The following is an 18000-nucleotide window of genomic DNA, read 5'->3' as shown; positions in this document are numbered from 1 at the left end:
TTTTTTTTCATACCATATTCATGGCTGACGCTACAGAAGATATTTTAAGAAGATTTGATTGTAAAGCATCATCACCAATTAAGGTCCCAAATAATTTAAGTCAAAGTTATCAAATGGCGGATGATAGTCTGATAGATTTAAGAGATTATATGGATCGTCAAAAGCTGTCTAGAAACTATTCTGACAGTGAATATACGCCATCTCCCATTAAAAGAGAAAAACCAGAAACCAAACAGTCGGCACATTTATCAACTACAACTAGATTACCACCAATACTGCCAAAGAAACTATTTGCATCACCAACCAAGAATTATAGTCAACATGTGATGCAAGAAAGATCGGCTCCAAATAGCCCTCAGAAGAAATCATTACCTAATGAAAATGATGATCTCAAGAACTTGCGATTGGAAATGAAAAGACTCAAACAGGAATATAATGTGAAAATTGAAAATTTGAATTATAAATTGAATTTAATAACTAAAGAACGAGATGAAATAATGAAAGAAAATATTGAATTAACCAGTGATAAAAGTCGATTGAAAACACAAAATGATTTATTACTGGTTGATAATGATAATTTACTCAAGAGAAAGTTTGAAAGTGAAAAGCAATTGAAAAACCTGGAGATGAAGATCTTGAGTTTGGAGGATAAAGTTGAGAAATTGGTTAGTTTGAATAAATCAGTTACTGTCAAGAATATGACTATGAAACAATCACTTGAGGGTATTCAAGTCAAATTAAAGAAATATTATGATTTATACAAAGAATGTCAAGAAAAACATAATAATCCACAGGATTCCCCACCTAAAGTTAAAATTGCTACTCCTGATCCAGAAGTAGAAACTCAAAATAAAGCTTTGCAACCACAACTTCAAATTCAAGAGTTGGTTCAAGCGTTAAAGAACTTGACGATAGCCATCGAACTGAAAAACGATATCCCAAGTAGCGAGTTGCACTATCTTGTAAAGATTCTTAAGGAGCTAATTGCTAAGGACATTTTTAGACCAAGTTCGCCAAATCATCAAACTCAGCCAGTTTTTCAGTCCACTCCACAATCTAAAGTCGAATCAGTCAATCTAGAGAATGTACCACCAGAATCACAACCATCACATGTATCCAGTAATCTGCAGCAAAATTTAAGCGATAAATCTAGAACTTCCATTCCAAGCCGTGATAATCCTTCCCCGAATGTATTACGTGCGGAAGAGCCTCAAGATTTTCATAATGCTAATCCAATCCAATCGCAGCCTAAGGAATGGACCCGTGAACGAGAAGAACGAGACGGATCTACAGGTTATTCTATTCGATCTGATATGGCGGAAATCAAGGAGTTTCTTAAATTTTTAGTTGATGGAGTGAAGAATGATCAAAAAGACACGAATCTGCCAGAAGAATCAAATACCGATGGTAAAGAGGAGGAAGAAAAAGTACACATTGAAGATAAATCATGTCATTGTAAGCCAGTTTCTAACCATGCTGCTTTCTGTCCGGTTTGTTTAAATAGGGAAGATTTCACAGTTTCGCATTTCCTTAGTCAATAAATATACCATTGGTGATGCGGATGAAAAGTAGTCTTTTCTCTCGATGGAATGATCTGCATGATAAATTAGGGCATTGCTTCGCATTTAAAAGTAAACAAAACAAACTGCAAAACAGGTTAAAAAAAATAGACAATTTGAGCGTAAACAAAAAGCGAAAAAGTGAAAACTGCCCATTTTGCATATATAGTATGTAATATTTCACCAAAGATCTAGAGAATGTTTTTCATCATGAACAAGGACCGTTGATTTCTTTATTGTTCTTTTGTTATTTCCTTTAGTTAAGATTTCTAAATTTTTTCCTCGATGAATTGTGCATACGGCGTGACGTAGTGCACGCTGCCCCCCCCCATTGAAAAGTGAGATGAATGAAAAGCTGATGTCCACAGTCATTATGTAATCGCAGATCTACAAGTAAGGAAATTTCATGTTCGTTGAAGTCTTATTATTGTTATTATTATTATTTGTTCGGTAAACAAAGAAACGGGGGAAACAGAATTGTAATTGTTTGAATCTGTCGATTGCTTTGCTTTAGCGACGAAGAAGAAATTTGTGATGTTCTATTTACCTTTCCTTTTTAATGAAACGATGCAGTTTCATGATAATCATCACCTCTTTTTAACAAGAAGAAGAAGAAGAAAGGAACAAGTTGTCATATTTATGGATTGAGGCGAGTTTGACATTATGACTTGTCACAAGTTTATTTGTTTTTAGAAATACCAAAAATGACAAAACGAAAGTTTAAAATAGAATCTGGAACAACCTAAGCATATCTCCGACGTTTCAAGAGTATCGACTCTAACATTAAAAAGTCTTAAGCACCGTTGTTGACAACGTTATGAAATATTGAAAACAAATCAAGAGAATTTTAAGTTTACGAAGAAATAGAATTTATTATTCGTATCAAGTGTATGGACTGTTTGTTTACAAGAATACCGGTTAAACCAATAAGCAAAGTAACGAAATAATTGGCTAAATAAAATGTAACAGACAACTGAACTGCAATGTTTATCTTTCTCTCTCTGATTAAACGCAATGGATGGATATTGTACGCGATATGAAATTTGCATGACACTTTTGTAAATTAGATGGTTGCGAAAATAATGTAGCATGGTAATTGAATTATATTTATTATAATAATAGCCACCTTCAAAGGTTAAAAGAATATGAAAGGATAAAACAAAAAGGATGGAACAAAATAATAATGATATGTAAAAAAAAAAAATCTTTGATTCCTCTTGTTTATCTGTTTTCCTAAAATGGGTTGATTTGATGCGTGAAATGGAACGCGTCATTTAACAAAGAAAAAGAAAATTCATAGAGCAACACTAAAAACCACATTTAATGACACTAAAAAGCACTAAATGAAAGAAAAACAAACACTCGATGGGTTACACAAACTTACTCAGAAAAAAGACAATAAGTGTAGAGATATCATCAAGACGTGGAGCAACAGGGGGAGAGAGTATGGTATCCACAAAATAAATGGTGGCAGCTACTGGTGTGTTAACACAAGAGCCAATAGTCGATCGGTCTAAATGTTTCATAAACCATTTACACGAGAAGGGTTTAAATACTTGGGCTTAATTACAAAAACAGGGGTGAGAGTACCAGCGACGGCTATAAAAAGTACCCATAGGAGGAATCTAAGTGGTTTTCAAGTGTCCGATATCCTCATCTTCCCCCATTTTACAATCAAATATGATTGCGAAACAAGAACAATTGTAAAGAAATAGATAAACAAAATAAAATAAACAAAACCCAAAAATATAGCAAAAGTAAAACAAATCAAAAAAATCAAGTTGACACGACATCTCCCCTACCTGTTTTTTTTAGTTCTCTCTCATCCTCATTGACATTGAATATAACCTTGGGGTCTAGTATCATCATCTTTACAGACCATTTAGTAGCGGCTATATCGCTGTAATCGATAATAGAATTTCATGTTAGGAATTTCTTTTACTCCGCGGTGTCAGATAATATTATTTACAACAGGAATTCGGCCCACTGGGTTAAAAAATGAATCGACCTAATCGCGGAGCCACCGCGTTAAACTAAAAATAACAAACCGAAAAAAAAAAGAAAAGCAAAACAATATCCTAATTGAGCCAAACCGAAAATTTCAAGTTCACAACGTAACCAGATTTTACTCAATTAAGATTTAATCAAAATATTCTCAATCATAACCTATACCAAGGAGCAATACTTAGATAATACAAATCCCATAAAGTACTTGTCAATCTTTCATCTTAAGTATTCTTTACCATTTATCCTCTTCGTATATACTAGACATTTATTACAATTGGTCATTTGCATTTTCTTTTATCTATTTATTAATTGACTGTATTTCCCTCCGTTTCTTCACGGCGGTCTACAGCTACATATAAAAATTAGGCCGAAATAAAACAAAAACTCAAACCCAAAGCACACATTTTAACATCCATTTGTGATACGTTATTTTTAGCTAAATACAAAAAAGAAAAAGAAAGTAAGACAGAAATCCTTATTTGTGTAATAAACTGTCTGTAACAATTTCATATTTTCAATAATTTCCAATCCAGTAACAAAAACAGGCAATATAAAAGTAACAAAACATATTGCATAAGAGGAAGAAAAAAAAAACATCACCAAGTTCAAACACAATCAACAACTGCAAATACAATAAAAGAGACTACGAAAATCTTTTTTCTTCCTTTCTATAAAAAAAAAAATCCTCCTTCCCCCTTTCACTTCTTTTCTTTCCCCAATAGTATTTATTCATCTCAGTCTCAATTTTGATCTTATACAATTGGTACTTACTACTTCATCACCTACCTCTTGTCCCTTCATCTACTATTTACCAACCCCCCTCGCATCTTCATCCTCCCTTATTCATTTCATCACGTTCAAGAAAGGAAAGAAAAAAAATTTTTATAACGACTTTTTTTTTAATTATTATTTCTAATTGATCTTAGATTTATTCTATACGTTACTACTAATAGGTTGATATTCAAATCTATTCCCATATTCTTTTCTTCATTATTATTTATATTACTAATCATATACCCTTATTCATAATGCCTCAAACAGTGCAGTCTAATAATGAAAACGAATTCAGACTTACGAGATCAAAAGTACAGCAACAACAGAATATAACATCAACTACAACGCAACTTTCTAAAACTACTATATCAACAACTACAATTAACACTGAATTGACAACAAATCATCAACATTCATCACAATCTACCGAAGCACTCGAGCAAATTCAGAGCCAGCAAACGACGCGACAATATTTGGGTGATGTTTCGAACCAGTACATAACAAGACAACCTTTACCAAATAGCACGACCACAAATAAAAGAAAACCATTGGGCGGTGATAATGCTCCTTTGCAACAACAAAATAAATTGGCTAGACCAATACCCATTCCTAATGATAATAAGCTTTCTTCCTTGGCTGTTCCTTCACGATTGCCTCAAAAGAGACAAGCCACAGAATCGTCTACTAATTTGGTAGAGAAGTTGAGAATACCAGACTCAGCCGCAGACAACACCGAATCTTATCATAAGAAATCAAGATTAATAGATTATGAATGGCAAGATTTGGATGAAGAAGACATTGATGATCCTTTAATGGCCAGTGAATACGTTAATGACATTTTCTCTTATTTTTACGAATTGGAAACCCGAATGTTGCCAGACCCACAATATTTAACGAAGCCAAACACCCATTTGAAACCACGAATGAGATCCATCTTGGTTGATTGGTTAGTTGAAATGCATTTAAAATTCAGATTGTTGCCAGAATCTTTATTTTTGGCCATTAATATCATGGACCGTTTTATGTCAATTGAAACCGTACAAATAGACAGACTACAATTATTGGCAACTGGTTCGCTATTTATTGCTGCTAAGTATGAGGAAGTTTTCTCTCCCCTGGTTAAAAACTATGCGTACTTTACTGACGGCTCCTACACTGAAGAAGAAATCTTACAAGCTGAAAAGTACATTTTAACCATTCTTAATTTTGATTTAAACTATCCAAATCCAATGAATTTTTTGAGAAGAATTTCCAAAGCTGATGATTATGACGTTCAATCCAGAACATTAGGTAAATATCTATTAGAAATAACTATCGTGGACTACAAATTTATTGGCATGAGACCATCCTTGTGCTGTGCACTGGCCATGTATCTAGCTAGATTGATATTAGGTAAAGTACCAATTTGGAATGGTAATTTAATTCATTACAGTGGAGGCTATAGACTAAATGATATGAAACCATGTGTTGAATTGATGTTTCAGTATTTGTTAGCACCAATAGAGCATGATGAGTTTTTCAAAAAATATGCCATGAGAAAATTCATGAAAGCAAGTACTTTATGCCGAAGCTGGGCCAAGAAATTTGAAGCAGAAGGAAGAGATTTGTTTGATGTTAGTTTGTCGACTCATAGATTAACATTGGAAAGTGATGAACTGTAAAATAGAACAAATGTAGAGTACAACCACCCCCTAGAGTAGGAGTACAATTTCCTACTGGGATATTACTATTTTTGCATACTGTATATTATTTATAATTTATAATATTATACGAAATAATTAATAAATCAATCAAAAAAAAAGTCATATAAAGTATAATAGTATATGGGATCTTTCCGAAGTCACGTGTTTGTTGTGTTAGATCAGTTTCGACGACGCGTCGCGCGTTAAAAATTCTATCAAAACCCAGTTGACTAAAAAGAAAGAAAAATAAACCATTGAAAAGAAAAAAAAAAAAAAAAAAAAGGGAACAATAATAAATAAGGAGAGGAAAGGAATCTTATCGACCATATTACTTTCAACAAATCAATTATGTTCAAAGGTTGCAATTTTTTAATTATAAGATCTGATAAACTAACACAGGATCAAGAACTTGTCAAGCTTTTAACTGCAAATCGAGCCGTTAACATTTATGTTAAAGATGAATTTGATAATTCTAAAAATTATATGGATCCTCCATTAATCACTCATATAATTACTGAAACCATTAATTTTATTGAATATAATCAAGGAGTAAATTCTATGGTTCCTATAGTTACCACATCTTGGGTATATGATAGTATTAATTTTCAAAAATTACAATCATTACGTACTTATAATCCTAATCCAAATTATTTTTTAAAAGATTGTTTTATATGTTGTTGTGATAATTTACCTAGTGGAGATAAAGAATTGATTTATGGTGCAGTAAGTGCATTTGGTGGGGGTTATGTGGATACAATTACTAAATATACTACCCATTTGATTGCTTTAGATGTTGTTAATGAAAAAGCAGTAGTAGCTGCAAGTGTTGCAAAAAGTGGAAGTCAACGTGGAGATATAAAAATTGTATTACCACATTGGATAGATCATTGTATAACATTGGGGAAAAAATTAGAAGAAGATGATTATTTATTACCTGATCCAAAGATATTGAAGGGTGATGAAGGTAAATTTGATTTGGAGAATGTGGTTCTGTCAGCTGTATTTAGTGATTCTTTACCAAAAGATGAATATATCAAGGCTACTTTGGATTGTTTTAAAGGTAAGAACTTTTATTTGAGTTCTGATTTTAATTGGTCACAAAGACTAGCCAATTCTATCAAGTTACTAATAGAAAGACATGGAGGTAAAATTGTCAAGGCATTTGATCTGAAAAAGGTGGATATATATCTTGGGAAATTCAGACAAGGTGATTATTACAGGGAAAGTTGTTTGAGTAATAGAATAATAGTTGGAAATTTACAGTGGCTATATTCAATTATCGTTTCTCAAAAATGGGTGTTGCCGTTGAATGCAAATATTTTATATTACCCGATTCCAACTGCTCCATTACCTGAATTTCAAGGTCTCAAAATTTCAATTACAAATTATAGTGGTGATTCTAGACAATATTTAGGTAAATTGATTACCATAATGGGTGGATATTTCACTACTACTTTAACTAGAGAAAATGATTATCTTGTATGTGCTAAAGCAAGTGGTAAGAAATTTGATGCGGCATTAAATAAATGGTTAGATCAGAATGGTAATTCACAAGTGAAAGTGGTTAATCATTTGTGGTTAGAAGATTGTTTTACTCAATGGGCAAAATTAGATGATAGTTTGGATAAGTATAAGAATTTTGGTACTGAATTAATTGATATGGAACCATTGGTTGGTAGAACTCATTTGGATTCAGAGGTTTTAAAACAATGGAGTTTAGTAGTTGAAGATGAAGGGATTGAAGTAGATGAGACTGGAAATATTAATGATAGTATGAGTGAAGATGAATCTACTCAACGCAAGGAAAGAAGCAAATCCGTTGATGAAAATGTTAAAGATGTGAAATCACCAATCACAAAAACACCCCTCGCATCATCTCCAGTAGCTGCTAAAGGGAAAACTTTATCATCAGCAACATCATCTTCATCAACACAAGAAACCACTCCTGATCCAGTACCTACTCCAACAAGATCACCAATTACAGATAACCATACCTCAGCAGCACCAGTAGAAGCACCAGAAAGTTCGCCCCCAGTAACACAATCAAGATATGGAGGTAGATCTGCAGCTAGAAAAGCGGCTGCAAAATTGCATGACAATATGTCTGATTTACGAGAATATCAAGAGATGGCTAAAAGTAAGAGAAAAATGAAACATTACATGGAAGATCTTGAGAAATCACTCAGTCCCAAGAAACGTAAAGTTAAGAGCGATGACGGTGATCATTCTGAAGATGAAATTGAAGTTTTGGAAGAGAATAAAGTTGTTGAATTTGACATTATTGGAATCATGACTGGTTGTGAATCAGAAATTGAACTTAATAAACAAGATCATGAACATTTGAAGAATTTAGGAATTAAAATTATTACTGATTTCAATACCAAATATGAGCCTAATACTTTAATTGCACCAAGAATTTTAAGAACAGAGAAATTTTTGAGAAGTTTAAGTAAAGTTGATAGAATCATTCATCCAAATTATCTTATTAATATTCTCGAACATGTTAAAGATAAAGGAAAATCAGTATTAAAAGAATATAGAATTGATGATTATGCACTTGATAAAGTTGTTAAAACCATTGATACAGAATTGGGTTATACTAAAGGTAAAAATCATAAAGGATTACAACAATTATTAGCTAGTGAAAATAAAGGGAAATTATTTAAGGGAATAAATTTAAATTTATCAAGTAATTTAAATGGAGGAGTTCAATTAATTTCTAAAATTTTAAAAGATCATGGTATGGAAAATTTCAAAGAAATTAAAAATTCATCTAATTTAACTAAACAAGCTATAGTTAGTGAATTAAATGGAGATGAAAAAATTATATTACTTGCAAATAAAAAGAAAGATACTCGATTGATAAATGGATTCAAGAATACCTTTGATAAAGATCAAGGTATGGTACTTGACTGGGATTGGTGTGTTAAATCAATTTTCAAAATGGATTTACAAGATACTGATCAATTTACATTATAAAATTATATGCACAGTTATGAAAAATTGAATAGAAAGATAAATGAAAACAAACGTTACTTATACTAATAATAATAATAATAATAATATACACCTACAAAATAATAATGGATAAAACATACTTGAAACTCCAAAAGAATCAATCACTATAACATCTATAACAATCAACTCTTCTCTTTATTATTCTCTTTCTTCCTTTTATGCTCTAAATATCAATTAAGCTTGGACCTTCATTACCATTACGTTGTCCATTTTGCTGTTGTTGTTGTTGTTGATATTGTGGAACTGCATTACCGAATCCATAACCAGTATAAGCTGGATTAATAGGTTGTTGTTGCTGAGGAGGTTGCTGCTGCTGTTGTTGTTGTTGACCTTGGTATCCGATACCAGTGTTCAAGAATGGATTACCAGTAGCATTAGAACTCAATCTCATTTGACCATTTTCAACTTGTTTATAACCAGTACCACTTGAATTTATAAAATTTTGTGTCTTGGTATGTTGATGAGGAATTCTTGTTGCTCCGGTATTACCAAAAGTATCCAATCCTGTACCTTGTGTTAACAAATCATTCAATTCATGGGTTTCATTAAACCTTGATGATGAAGTATTTTGTTGTTTTAGTGGTGAAGTAGGTTGAGTGAAAAATTGCGGTTGTTGTTGTTGTTGTTGTTCTGCTAATGCATTCAAAGATTGAGTTTGTGTTCTGTTATTGTTATTGTTACTTGTTTCAGAAGATAAGGCAAATGGATTGTTTGATCCTGTTTTTAATGGTTGCAAAGGTTCTTGTTGTTGTTGAGGTTGTCCATAATTGAACCCTGTGAAATTGTTTGGTTGGAATTGTGGTTGCTGTTGTTGTTGTTGGTAAAGAGCTTGTTGTTGTTGTTGTTGATTGTATAACCCAGTATCCATTGGATTCTGTATTGGGTTACCAAAAACGTCAAATTGTTGATATTGTTGTTGACCATAATATTGTGGCTGTTGATATTGGGTTGGTTGGAAATATCCAGTAGCTAAATAATATTGTGGTTGAGCACTTGGAGTTTCGTCATTTAAATCCAACAAATTGTTATTTTGCTTTTGTTTCCTCATTTCTTCTTCTTCCAATGATAATTTCAAAGCAGCTTCTAATTCTGGATCATTTTCATCTTCTCTGGCACGATTTTGTTCTTCTTCAGCAGTAATTCTTGACAATTCCAATGCTCTTTGTAAATCAGCATCATATGGTTCATCTCTTCTTGAACGTTCATCTCTGTTTCTATTTCTATTTCTTCTTCTATCGTCACCAAAGCCATCTTCGTCATCATTGTAACCACCACGACGTTTGCTTTTCTTTGCTCGTTCTCTTTCTTGTCTCAACATTTCATCATCTCTTAAGAGTGTAACCAATTCCTTAGCTTTGACTCTAATAATTGCACCTTGATCTTTATTTTCTTCATCTAAATGAATGAATTCTCTCAAAGTTTTGATGATGTAAAGATTATCCTTTGCCCATAATACACATTTTTCAGATCCATAACGGACTAAATAATCTAAAACAGTCAATGATTTAGCAATATGTCTCCAATTTTTACCTTTATCATTCAATCTACGATCTAACATATCCATAACTTCCATAAATTCAGTTTGGCCCTGATACGTGAAAGAAGCAATTTCTTCCATATCAAATGTTGTTGGACCGGTAGGATCATTTGATGTAGCATTTCTAACCACCTTCTGAGCAGATGTATAACCACCAGCCACATTTTTAATTGAACGAACTATCTTTGACATGGTATTATAACTAGTAGTAGTAGTAGTAGTAGTATGATGATGATGATGATAGTTGTATGAGAATGGATATTACCCCCCTTTTTGTTCCTGTTGGTTAAATTTGATTTTGATACGGGGCGTTGATGAGGCAAAATTTTTATTGGAATTTCAATCGATAAAGGAAAAACTTCCGACACAATTTCTTCTTTGCTCACTCATTTGTTCGCTCACTCCCTCGCTCGCTCGCTCCTCATTTTCCTACTGTTTGTTGTTGTCGTCGGTGTTGGTGTTGGTGTCGGTGTCGGTGAACAAAAAAGGAACAAAATATCCGCGCTTGTGCGCACGTACACGACCATGCAATTACAACCTTTAAACAAAAGTGAGAAGCGTCATGTAAAAAAAAAAAAAAATAATAATATATATTGGAAAGATACAACCGCAAGAGCTTGTTTTACAGTATAAGAAAAAAAAAAATCAAGTGGATATGGATATGGATATGGATATGTCGGAATTACAAAAAGAACAAACAACTAACGAAGTTAACAAAATATTATGGTTCACTTTTTATTTGGTCTTGATTATTAATTATCTGATAATCGGATTTTAATTAAAGATTGAATTTGACTTGTTCTTCTTCGGTGTCGATTCATTTTTATACTTTTTCCTCGGATTATTCCAACCATTCTCTCTTATTGGTCATAAGTCCGTCTTTTAGTTTTCCTTTTTTTTTTTTTAATGAAGTATTGCCGCAAAATAAATCATAAACTAATAAAAAATCATAATAATCATTATATTTTAAATATCTCTATGGGTATGAACATTACGTTTTCTAAATAAACTCAAACAATAATACTAGTAATACAACTATTGATAAAGAAGTTGAAAATCCAACAATATCACCACTATTTTCTGAAATAACAGCTATTTGTTGGTCTCTTTTGAATAATCCTAAAAATCCACTAGAACTACTACTACTAGTTGAAGTAACAGATGCATTAACACCACCATAGAATACAGTAGTATCGTTGGTCAAACCAGAATCGGTGAAATTAACATAATTTGGATTTTTATCTTCAGCATAAGTTCCATCCCAACAATATTGTTCAAAACATTGTTTACATTGTTCCAGTTGTTCAATTCCTCTTCTTTCTTGTTCTCTTCTAATAATAGCACAACTAATACATGATTTGAAATTTGGATCAATGGTATTATTCAATCTTGATGCAACATCAAATCCATTTTGAATCAATCCTTTTTTCTGTTCATCAGTAAAAGTCAAGGAAAGAGTACTAACATTTGAATAATATTCATATGGTCTATTAGCAAAATAAACAACTAATGGAGGAACAACGTCATCTTTCATTAAATCAGTCAAGTTTTTAGCATCACATCCAAAAAATGCTGGTCTTGCTGTGAATCCTTTTTGTAAGAATGTATTTGAATCAGGAACATATGGACAAAGACTTGATGAACCTTGTTGAGCAAATTGACGTTCATAACTTGAAATCAATGCACTTCCATCTGGCCAACTAGTAGAAGTATCAGTATTGTAATCAAAAGCAAGTACAACATCTAATTCTCTTTGTTTAACCATCAAGGTAGATAATGGGATGGATTCTCCTCCAATACCACCATCAATAAGATATAAAGTATCATTAGTGGTGATATTTTCGGAACTAGCAAATTCAGAATTATAAAATGGATTTGGTTTATAAAGAGCAACATCTTCAGTGGTAACAGATAAGTAAGTCAATAATTTCTTCAACACAATTTTAACAATAAAGTTTAAAGAATTACAATCATCACAAACCAAAGTGTTCATAAACAGATTGAATAATGAAGATGATGTACCAACAACAAATCCTGCATTATCAAAACCATTGACACAAGCATTTACTGGCTTACCATTATCAACTGGAGTACCCAAATATTTAATATCTGTAAAAGTATTTAAAGAAGGATCAAAAGAACCAAATTCAAATGGATTCATTTCAATAACAGTGGAATTCAAATTGAAAACAACAGTACCTGGACGTCTTCCTAAAGCAGTAACAAACATGAATGGCATATCATGGTTAGCAAAAGCTGTGGAATCTCTAATGTCACTCCAAGTGGCACTACTACCATAATTATTATCATCTTGTGGGAATAATTGATGAGCTAAACCTCTTGACCAAGCATCAGTCAATGAAGTTTCAAAACCGGCCATCATTTTAGCAGCCAAATCATATTTGATACCTTGTTTATTATTACTCCAAAAATTCATAAAACTTAAAGCACTAGTTAAATTATTTCCAATTACTGGCAAAATAATTTTCCATAAATTAGTTTGATTAACTAATTGTCTTGATTCTGTTAAATTCCATAAATCGTATGGGTTTTCAAAAACAACTTCTTCAACAGTAGTAAAATTTTGCATTGCTAATGATCCCAATAACCATGAACTTCCAGATAATCCAGAAATATAATTTGCACTTTGTAAAATACCACCTAATGGAGTATCAAAAGAATTTCTATCATCTAATGCCATTAATGCACCTGCAGAACCCAACATGGCACGATAGCCACCTCCTGAAAATGCCAATCCAAGATTAATACCTTGATAATCATCAGAAGTAATAAATTCTTCAGCATTGAAATCACTTAAATTTGCTGAACTTAAAAATTCGATTAATGCTTCATTTGTTTTTAATTGTCTATTTGAAATCCATTCTTTTTCCAGGTCAGAAATTGAATTGGCTTCTCTGATAAATGTAAGATTTGAATCATCTGAGGGACATTGAACTATACCTGGGGCATATCCATTAGTAGGAGATGAGGCTAATACTAATGAAATGCTCAAGAAAGCAAAATAAATAAGTGAATGCATTTCTAAAAGTAGTTACCTAGAACAAACAAACCAAAAAAGAAGGAAGGAAAGAAATCAAAAATCTACAGCTACATGATCAATAAGCCAGGATTTTGTATCTTACTTATATAGACGTATAAACTCAGGATATGTAGAACAAAAAATAAAAAAAAAAAATCGTTAGGTCAATAATTGGCATAAGAAGAGGGAAAGTTCAACTAAAAATAACAATAGCGAGAGAAGAGTGGATGCATTTTTCCATATTGTGTCGGTCCATTTTGTGAGATGTTGGGTTGAATGAATAGAGCACTAAATTATCTAGATGAGGAAATTTAATTTCACCCAAAAAAAATAATAATAGTAGTAACAATAATGAAATAAAAATGAACTATAAACTATAGACGAAAACAAAGTTGAAGAAGTAAACCATGATGAGTATATATCAATTATCGAGTGGTGAACTATAGTGGAGTAAGATAATTGTTGTAAATTAAAAGGTTTTGGGGTATTTACCTTATGTTGGTGCAACAATACAAAAAGGATGCTTTTTGAAAGTTTATTACTTTAAACAAATAAAAAGCTGGACTTGCAATATTCACCAAACATCTATGATTCATGGAATATCAAGATTGTATTACAAAAAATAAAAGAAACTAGCCTCAAGGATCAATTGTTGGGTAAAGAATAATCTCATTTAATGCACGGTAGAGTACAATCACCTTTTTGTCATATCACAACAGGCATCAATTAATTGCGTCGTTTAATACACATGTAGGAATTTTCGGAATTGGTTCCGTCATTGTGTAATGTTACCAAGTAACCCCCCCCCCATTCTCCTCTCTCTCTCTCACTGTGTAAATCAAACTTCTAATCAAGCAACTAATTAACCAAAAATAAAATCAGTTTTAACTTCATGTGAGTTGCCTATTCAAATTTGTATTTATGTTATAAGGTTTGAATCCTGAAATGGGTCTATTTTGCATCTCCACGATAATATGCAGGAAAATTCTTTTTTTTTTTTGTAACACAAGATTATATTCACTTCAACGAACTGTTTAAAGCTGCCCACATTCTCTACTGAAGAAAAGAACCCTTGACAAGTTTATGATATTCAATAGTTTCTGGTATTTTTCATAGGTAGTTGGTACAATAAGTAACTGCGACTTTGTTTTTTGGATGGTTGGTTGTGTTCCAAATGCCAACCGGTATGTCTCACTTGACGGTAAACGTGAATTTTGTTTTTTTCTTTTTGGTTTGCTTTTTCATTAGGCTGCAAATTTTTTTCTTTGACTAGGCGGGAAATGAGTTTTTACTGTAATTTCGCAGTTATATAGCAACCAGTTATCCACTACATGGTCCATCAAAAACAATTAAAATCATATATATATCATATTTATTTATGCTCTAATAATTGTGATAGTTTTTACCTATTTATTCTTTCTTTAGTATAATAGAAAAAATTATCCGATTCGTGTCACGTGACATTAGTGAAATATTTTTTCTGTAGGAAAAAAAATGTTGTCCAATCCAGAAACTGAACAGAAGGAAAAAAAAAAGGAAAAGAAAAAAAAAAGTTCATTGAATTTGCCATTCCTTTTCCGTTTGATATCTAACTTTCATATTTGATTATCACAAGAGAGAACAATATTCCTTTTAATGGATATATTTGTATAATCAAGTTTACAAGTGTTAATTCTTTTTTTTTCCCCTGTTTGCTCAACGAGTTGATTTTAGGAAATCTCATTTTGTTTATTTTGGTTTGATAATTTTCTCATCAACTTCCTGATTTTTTTTTTTTTTGTCGTTGTCTTCAATAAGAAAACCAGTTTGAGTTTATTTTATCCGTAAGAGATTATCATCTACAACTGTCGCCAATTTGCCATATTTATTTTTCGAGTTATCAGGTTTAGCTTATCAATTCAACAATCAATCAATCAATCAATCAATCAATCAATAAAAATGGATGTTCGTCGTTGCCGTAGATGTAAGAGAAAGCGTCTTGATGATGAACCTGAAGAAGTCCGTCAATATAAAACGTGTGCCAAGTGTCGAATCATTGAAAGAAATAAAAAGAATCTGAGAAAGCCTTTGGCTGAAGAAACTATGTTGTATGGATTAAAACAATTCAGAGAACAACAATCTACAGAAAATTATATTGAAGAAGAAGGATTATTAAAGGATGAATTTTTTAAAAGGTATCATAATAAACCATTCAATTATGATGTTGAAATTGCTAAAGTGCTAAGCAATCCAAACTACGTACCTCCAGTAATACATAATCATGTTACGGATGAGGTACCAAACACAACAGCAGAAGGACCTGCTAATGGTCCAAGATACCAAATGACAATGAAGACAAATAATAATGGATCATCCCATTCAAGGACAAAGAAACAACAAAACTCTCAGTCTCAACAGCAGCAACACCAACAACAACAGCAACAACATCACCATCAACAACAACAGCAGCAGCAACAACATGCTCAAAACCAACAAGCTATTCATCAAAGAGAACAAGTTATTGACGATGAAGAAGATCTTTATAAGATATTGTCAAATTTGGGTAATAAAGATGAAGTTCGTGAAGGAGCTGTCATTTCCAAAACCAATTTAGATCCTTATTTATACAATAATGTGTTTGATGATTTCCAAAAATATTTAACAACAATTCTTGACAAATTGGGTACTAATTCACAAATCAAAAATTTGGTATTTTTAAAAGAATTCAATGATGACTTTACCACCAGTATGTCAAAATTTGATGCATACACTAAAGATCGTACATCATTGTACCAAAATTTAAGATTAAGTGAAAGACAATTTAGAAGCCATTTATTAAGTAACTTACGAGCATTATACCTCGATCTGATAATTGCATGTTTGGGACTACTTTACAAGCAAGAATATGCAAATTTAAATGAATTCAAATCAACAACATCAATAAAAGCTGGGTTTCTGGCAATTTCCAAAGCAGCAGTCGACGATGGAATTAAAAATTTGAAGGAATCATCAATCTCACTTGTATATAATAGAAAGTATAATTTGTTGATTATTACTTTAAATCATATCACCTACCAGTCTGAGGGTAAAACTTATTCATCCGAATTTAAACAGAAAGTTGGAGATATTTACAAAAAATTACAAGCCGAAGCATCATTACCTACCTCGAATCTTAAATTTGTCAAACTTGATTATGATGTTCCAACAGGTGAATTAGTTTATGATAAGTTATTATCGGTCATGGATGTTTATAGTGCAGAGTTACAGGACTTTATTAAGAAATTAACCAAAGATGAATTCATTGCTGATTTTATAAATTATGAAAATACTTTGAAAGTGAGTGCTAAAGACGATGAATCTACAGAGGGAAAACAACCTGAAGTTGCAGAAAATGATCAAATGGATATTGACAGTGAAGAAATGGATAATGATCAAAAAGAAAATGCAGAAGATGTCGTAGAGAATGAAGATGAAGATGTCATTATTGAAGGAGCAACTGAAGATGGTGTATTAGATGCTGGTGATGCATCTTTGTTGGCCAGTTTCCTTGATACCAGTAATATCAATGGAGAACCTGTTCAACAGGCAGGAGAGGAAGAATTGGATGATAAACTGCAACAAACAATGATTGAAAAAGAATCAACAGTTGATGCGTTAGATCCGGTTTTACAATTGTAATTGTGATTTACTTTGTCGTCAGTATGTTAGGTAATGTATAATTCTTTGTGTATTATAATTCAAGATTTTATTTTATATTATATTATATTATATTATATTTTGTTTTGCTTTATTATTATTTCTAATTATTCCATGTTACCATTGTGGAGTAGACAGATCTTAAGTGAGTATAAATGGACAAAGTACTGGCGTGAATCTTGAACAAAAAAAAAGTTTAGATGGGGAATGTTTCGAGTGCGTCATCGAAATAACTGATGATAAGCCCTAGGCTTTATTTTGATCTGGGAAGAACAAATTCGGGCATTGTTTGGAAACTTTATTTGTGATATTTATTATAATCAAAGAATCTAAAAGATAATTGAAATAATGTAGAGAATTAGGGTTCACCAAGGTTATAATTCTTTTTTTTTTCCCGATGTATACACATCAACTTGTCAAATTGTCAAGATATATTGGAGTAGTGACAAGTTCAGTATATCATAGGAGAGAGGAAGTTGTAAGATCAATATATTGGTGGAGAGACGATGGGGAGGATATATTCTTCGAGGGCCGGATACTAGTGACATCATATCGCGAGAATGTCTTGGTCTGTTAGTATATCCAATGTACATAAAGGAAAGGAATAAATAAACTTACTCCATGGGTCAACTGGATGTTTCCATGATGATGATATCGTGCCAAAAATAGATCGCCAAGTCTATTGCAACTGTATATAGCCATTTAAAA

General features: G+C 32.1%; 7 protein-coding genes across 7 annotated transcripts; 4 read left to right on the top strand and 3 right to left on the bottom strand. All coding sequences in view use genetic code 12, as the record gives it.

Annotated features, from left to right (window-relative positions):
• Positions 1-20: 20 nt before the first annotated feature.
• CTRG_01235 (uncharacterized protein) lies at positions 21-1541 on the top strand (the record flags this gene model as incomplete). The annotated part of the gene is made up of 1 exon (XM_002546883.1): positions 21-1541. The coding sequence occupies one exon, from the start codon at positions 21-23 to the stop codon at positions 1539-1541; it is 1521 nt and encodes a 506-aa protein (XP_002546929.1).
• An 854-nt stretch (positions 1542-2395) lies between these two features.
• CTRG_01234 (uncharacterized protein) lies at positions 2396-2833 on the bottom strand (the record flags this gene model as incomplete). The annotated part of the gene is made up of 1 exon (XM_002546882.1): positions 2396-2833. The coding sequence occupies one exon, from the start codon at positions 2831-2833 to the stop codon at positions 2396-2398; it is 438 nt and encodes a 145-aa protein (XP_002546928.1).
• Positions 2834-4594: 1761 nt separating this feature from the next.
• On the top strand, positions 4595-6001 carry CLB2 (B-type cyclin; the record flags this gene model as incomplete). The annotated part of the gene is made up of 1 exon (XM_002546881.1): positions 4595-6001. One exon carries the CDS (start codon positions 4595-4597, stop codon positions 5999-6001), a length of 1407 nt encoding a protein of 468 aa, XP_002546927.1.
• A 369-nt stretch (positions 6002-6370) lies between these two features.
• ESC4 (Esc4p) lies at positions 6371-9001 on the top strand (the record flags this gene model as incomplete). Its single annotated transcript, XM_002546880.1, has 1 exon — positions 6371-9001. The coding sequence occupies one exon, from the start codon at positions 6371-6373 to the stop codon at positions 8999-9001; it is 2631 nt and encodes an 876-aa protein (XP_002546926.1).
• A 202-nt stretch (positions 9002-9203) lies between these two features.
• Positions 9204-10769, bottom strand: CTRG_01231 (epsin; the record flags this gene model as incomplete). Its single annotated transcript, XM_002546879.1, has 1 exon — positions 9204-10769. The coding sequence occupies one exon, from the start codon at positions 10767-10769 to the stop codon at positions 9204-9206; it is 1566 nt and encodes a 521-aa protein (XP_002546925.1).
• Positions 10770-11577: 808 nt separating this feature from the next.
• Positions 11578-13617, bottom strand: PLB4.5 (Plb4.5p; the record flags this gene model as incomplete). Its single annotated transcript, XM_002546878.1, has 1 exon — positions 11578-13617. One exon carries the CDS (start codon positions 13615-13617, stop codon positions 11578-11580), a length of 2040 nt encoding a protein of 679 aa, XP_002546924.1.
• Positions 13618-15555: 1938 nt separating this feature from the next.
• On the top strand, positions 15556-17274 carry CTRG_01229 (uncharacterized protein; the record flags this gene model as incomplete). Its single annotated transcript, XM_002546877.1, has 1 exon — positions 15556-17274. The coding sequence occupies one exon, from the start codon at positions 15556-15558 to the stop codon at positions 17272-17274; it is 1719 nt and encodes a 572-aa protein (XP_002546923.1).
• Positions 17275-18000: the final 726 nt, after the last annotated feature.

Source organism: Candida tropicalis (genome assembly GCF_000006335.3).
Source record: "Candida tropicalis MYA-3404 genomic scaffold supercont3.2, whole genome shotgun sequence".
Taxonomy (NCBI): Eukaryota; Fungi; Ascomycota; class Pichiomycetes; order Serinales; family Debaryomycetaceae; genus Candida; species Candida tropicalis.
Note: the sequence above shows the minus strand (reverse complement) of the source record. Positions and strands in the feature narration are given on the sequence as shown.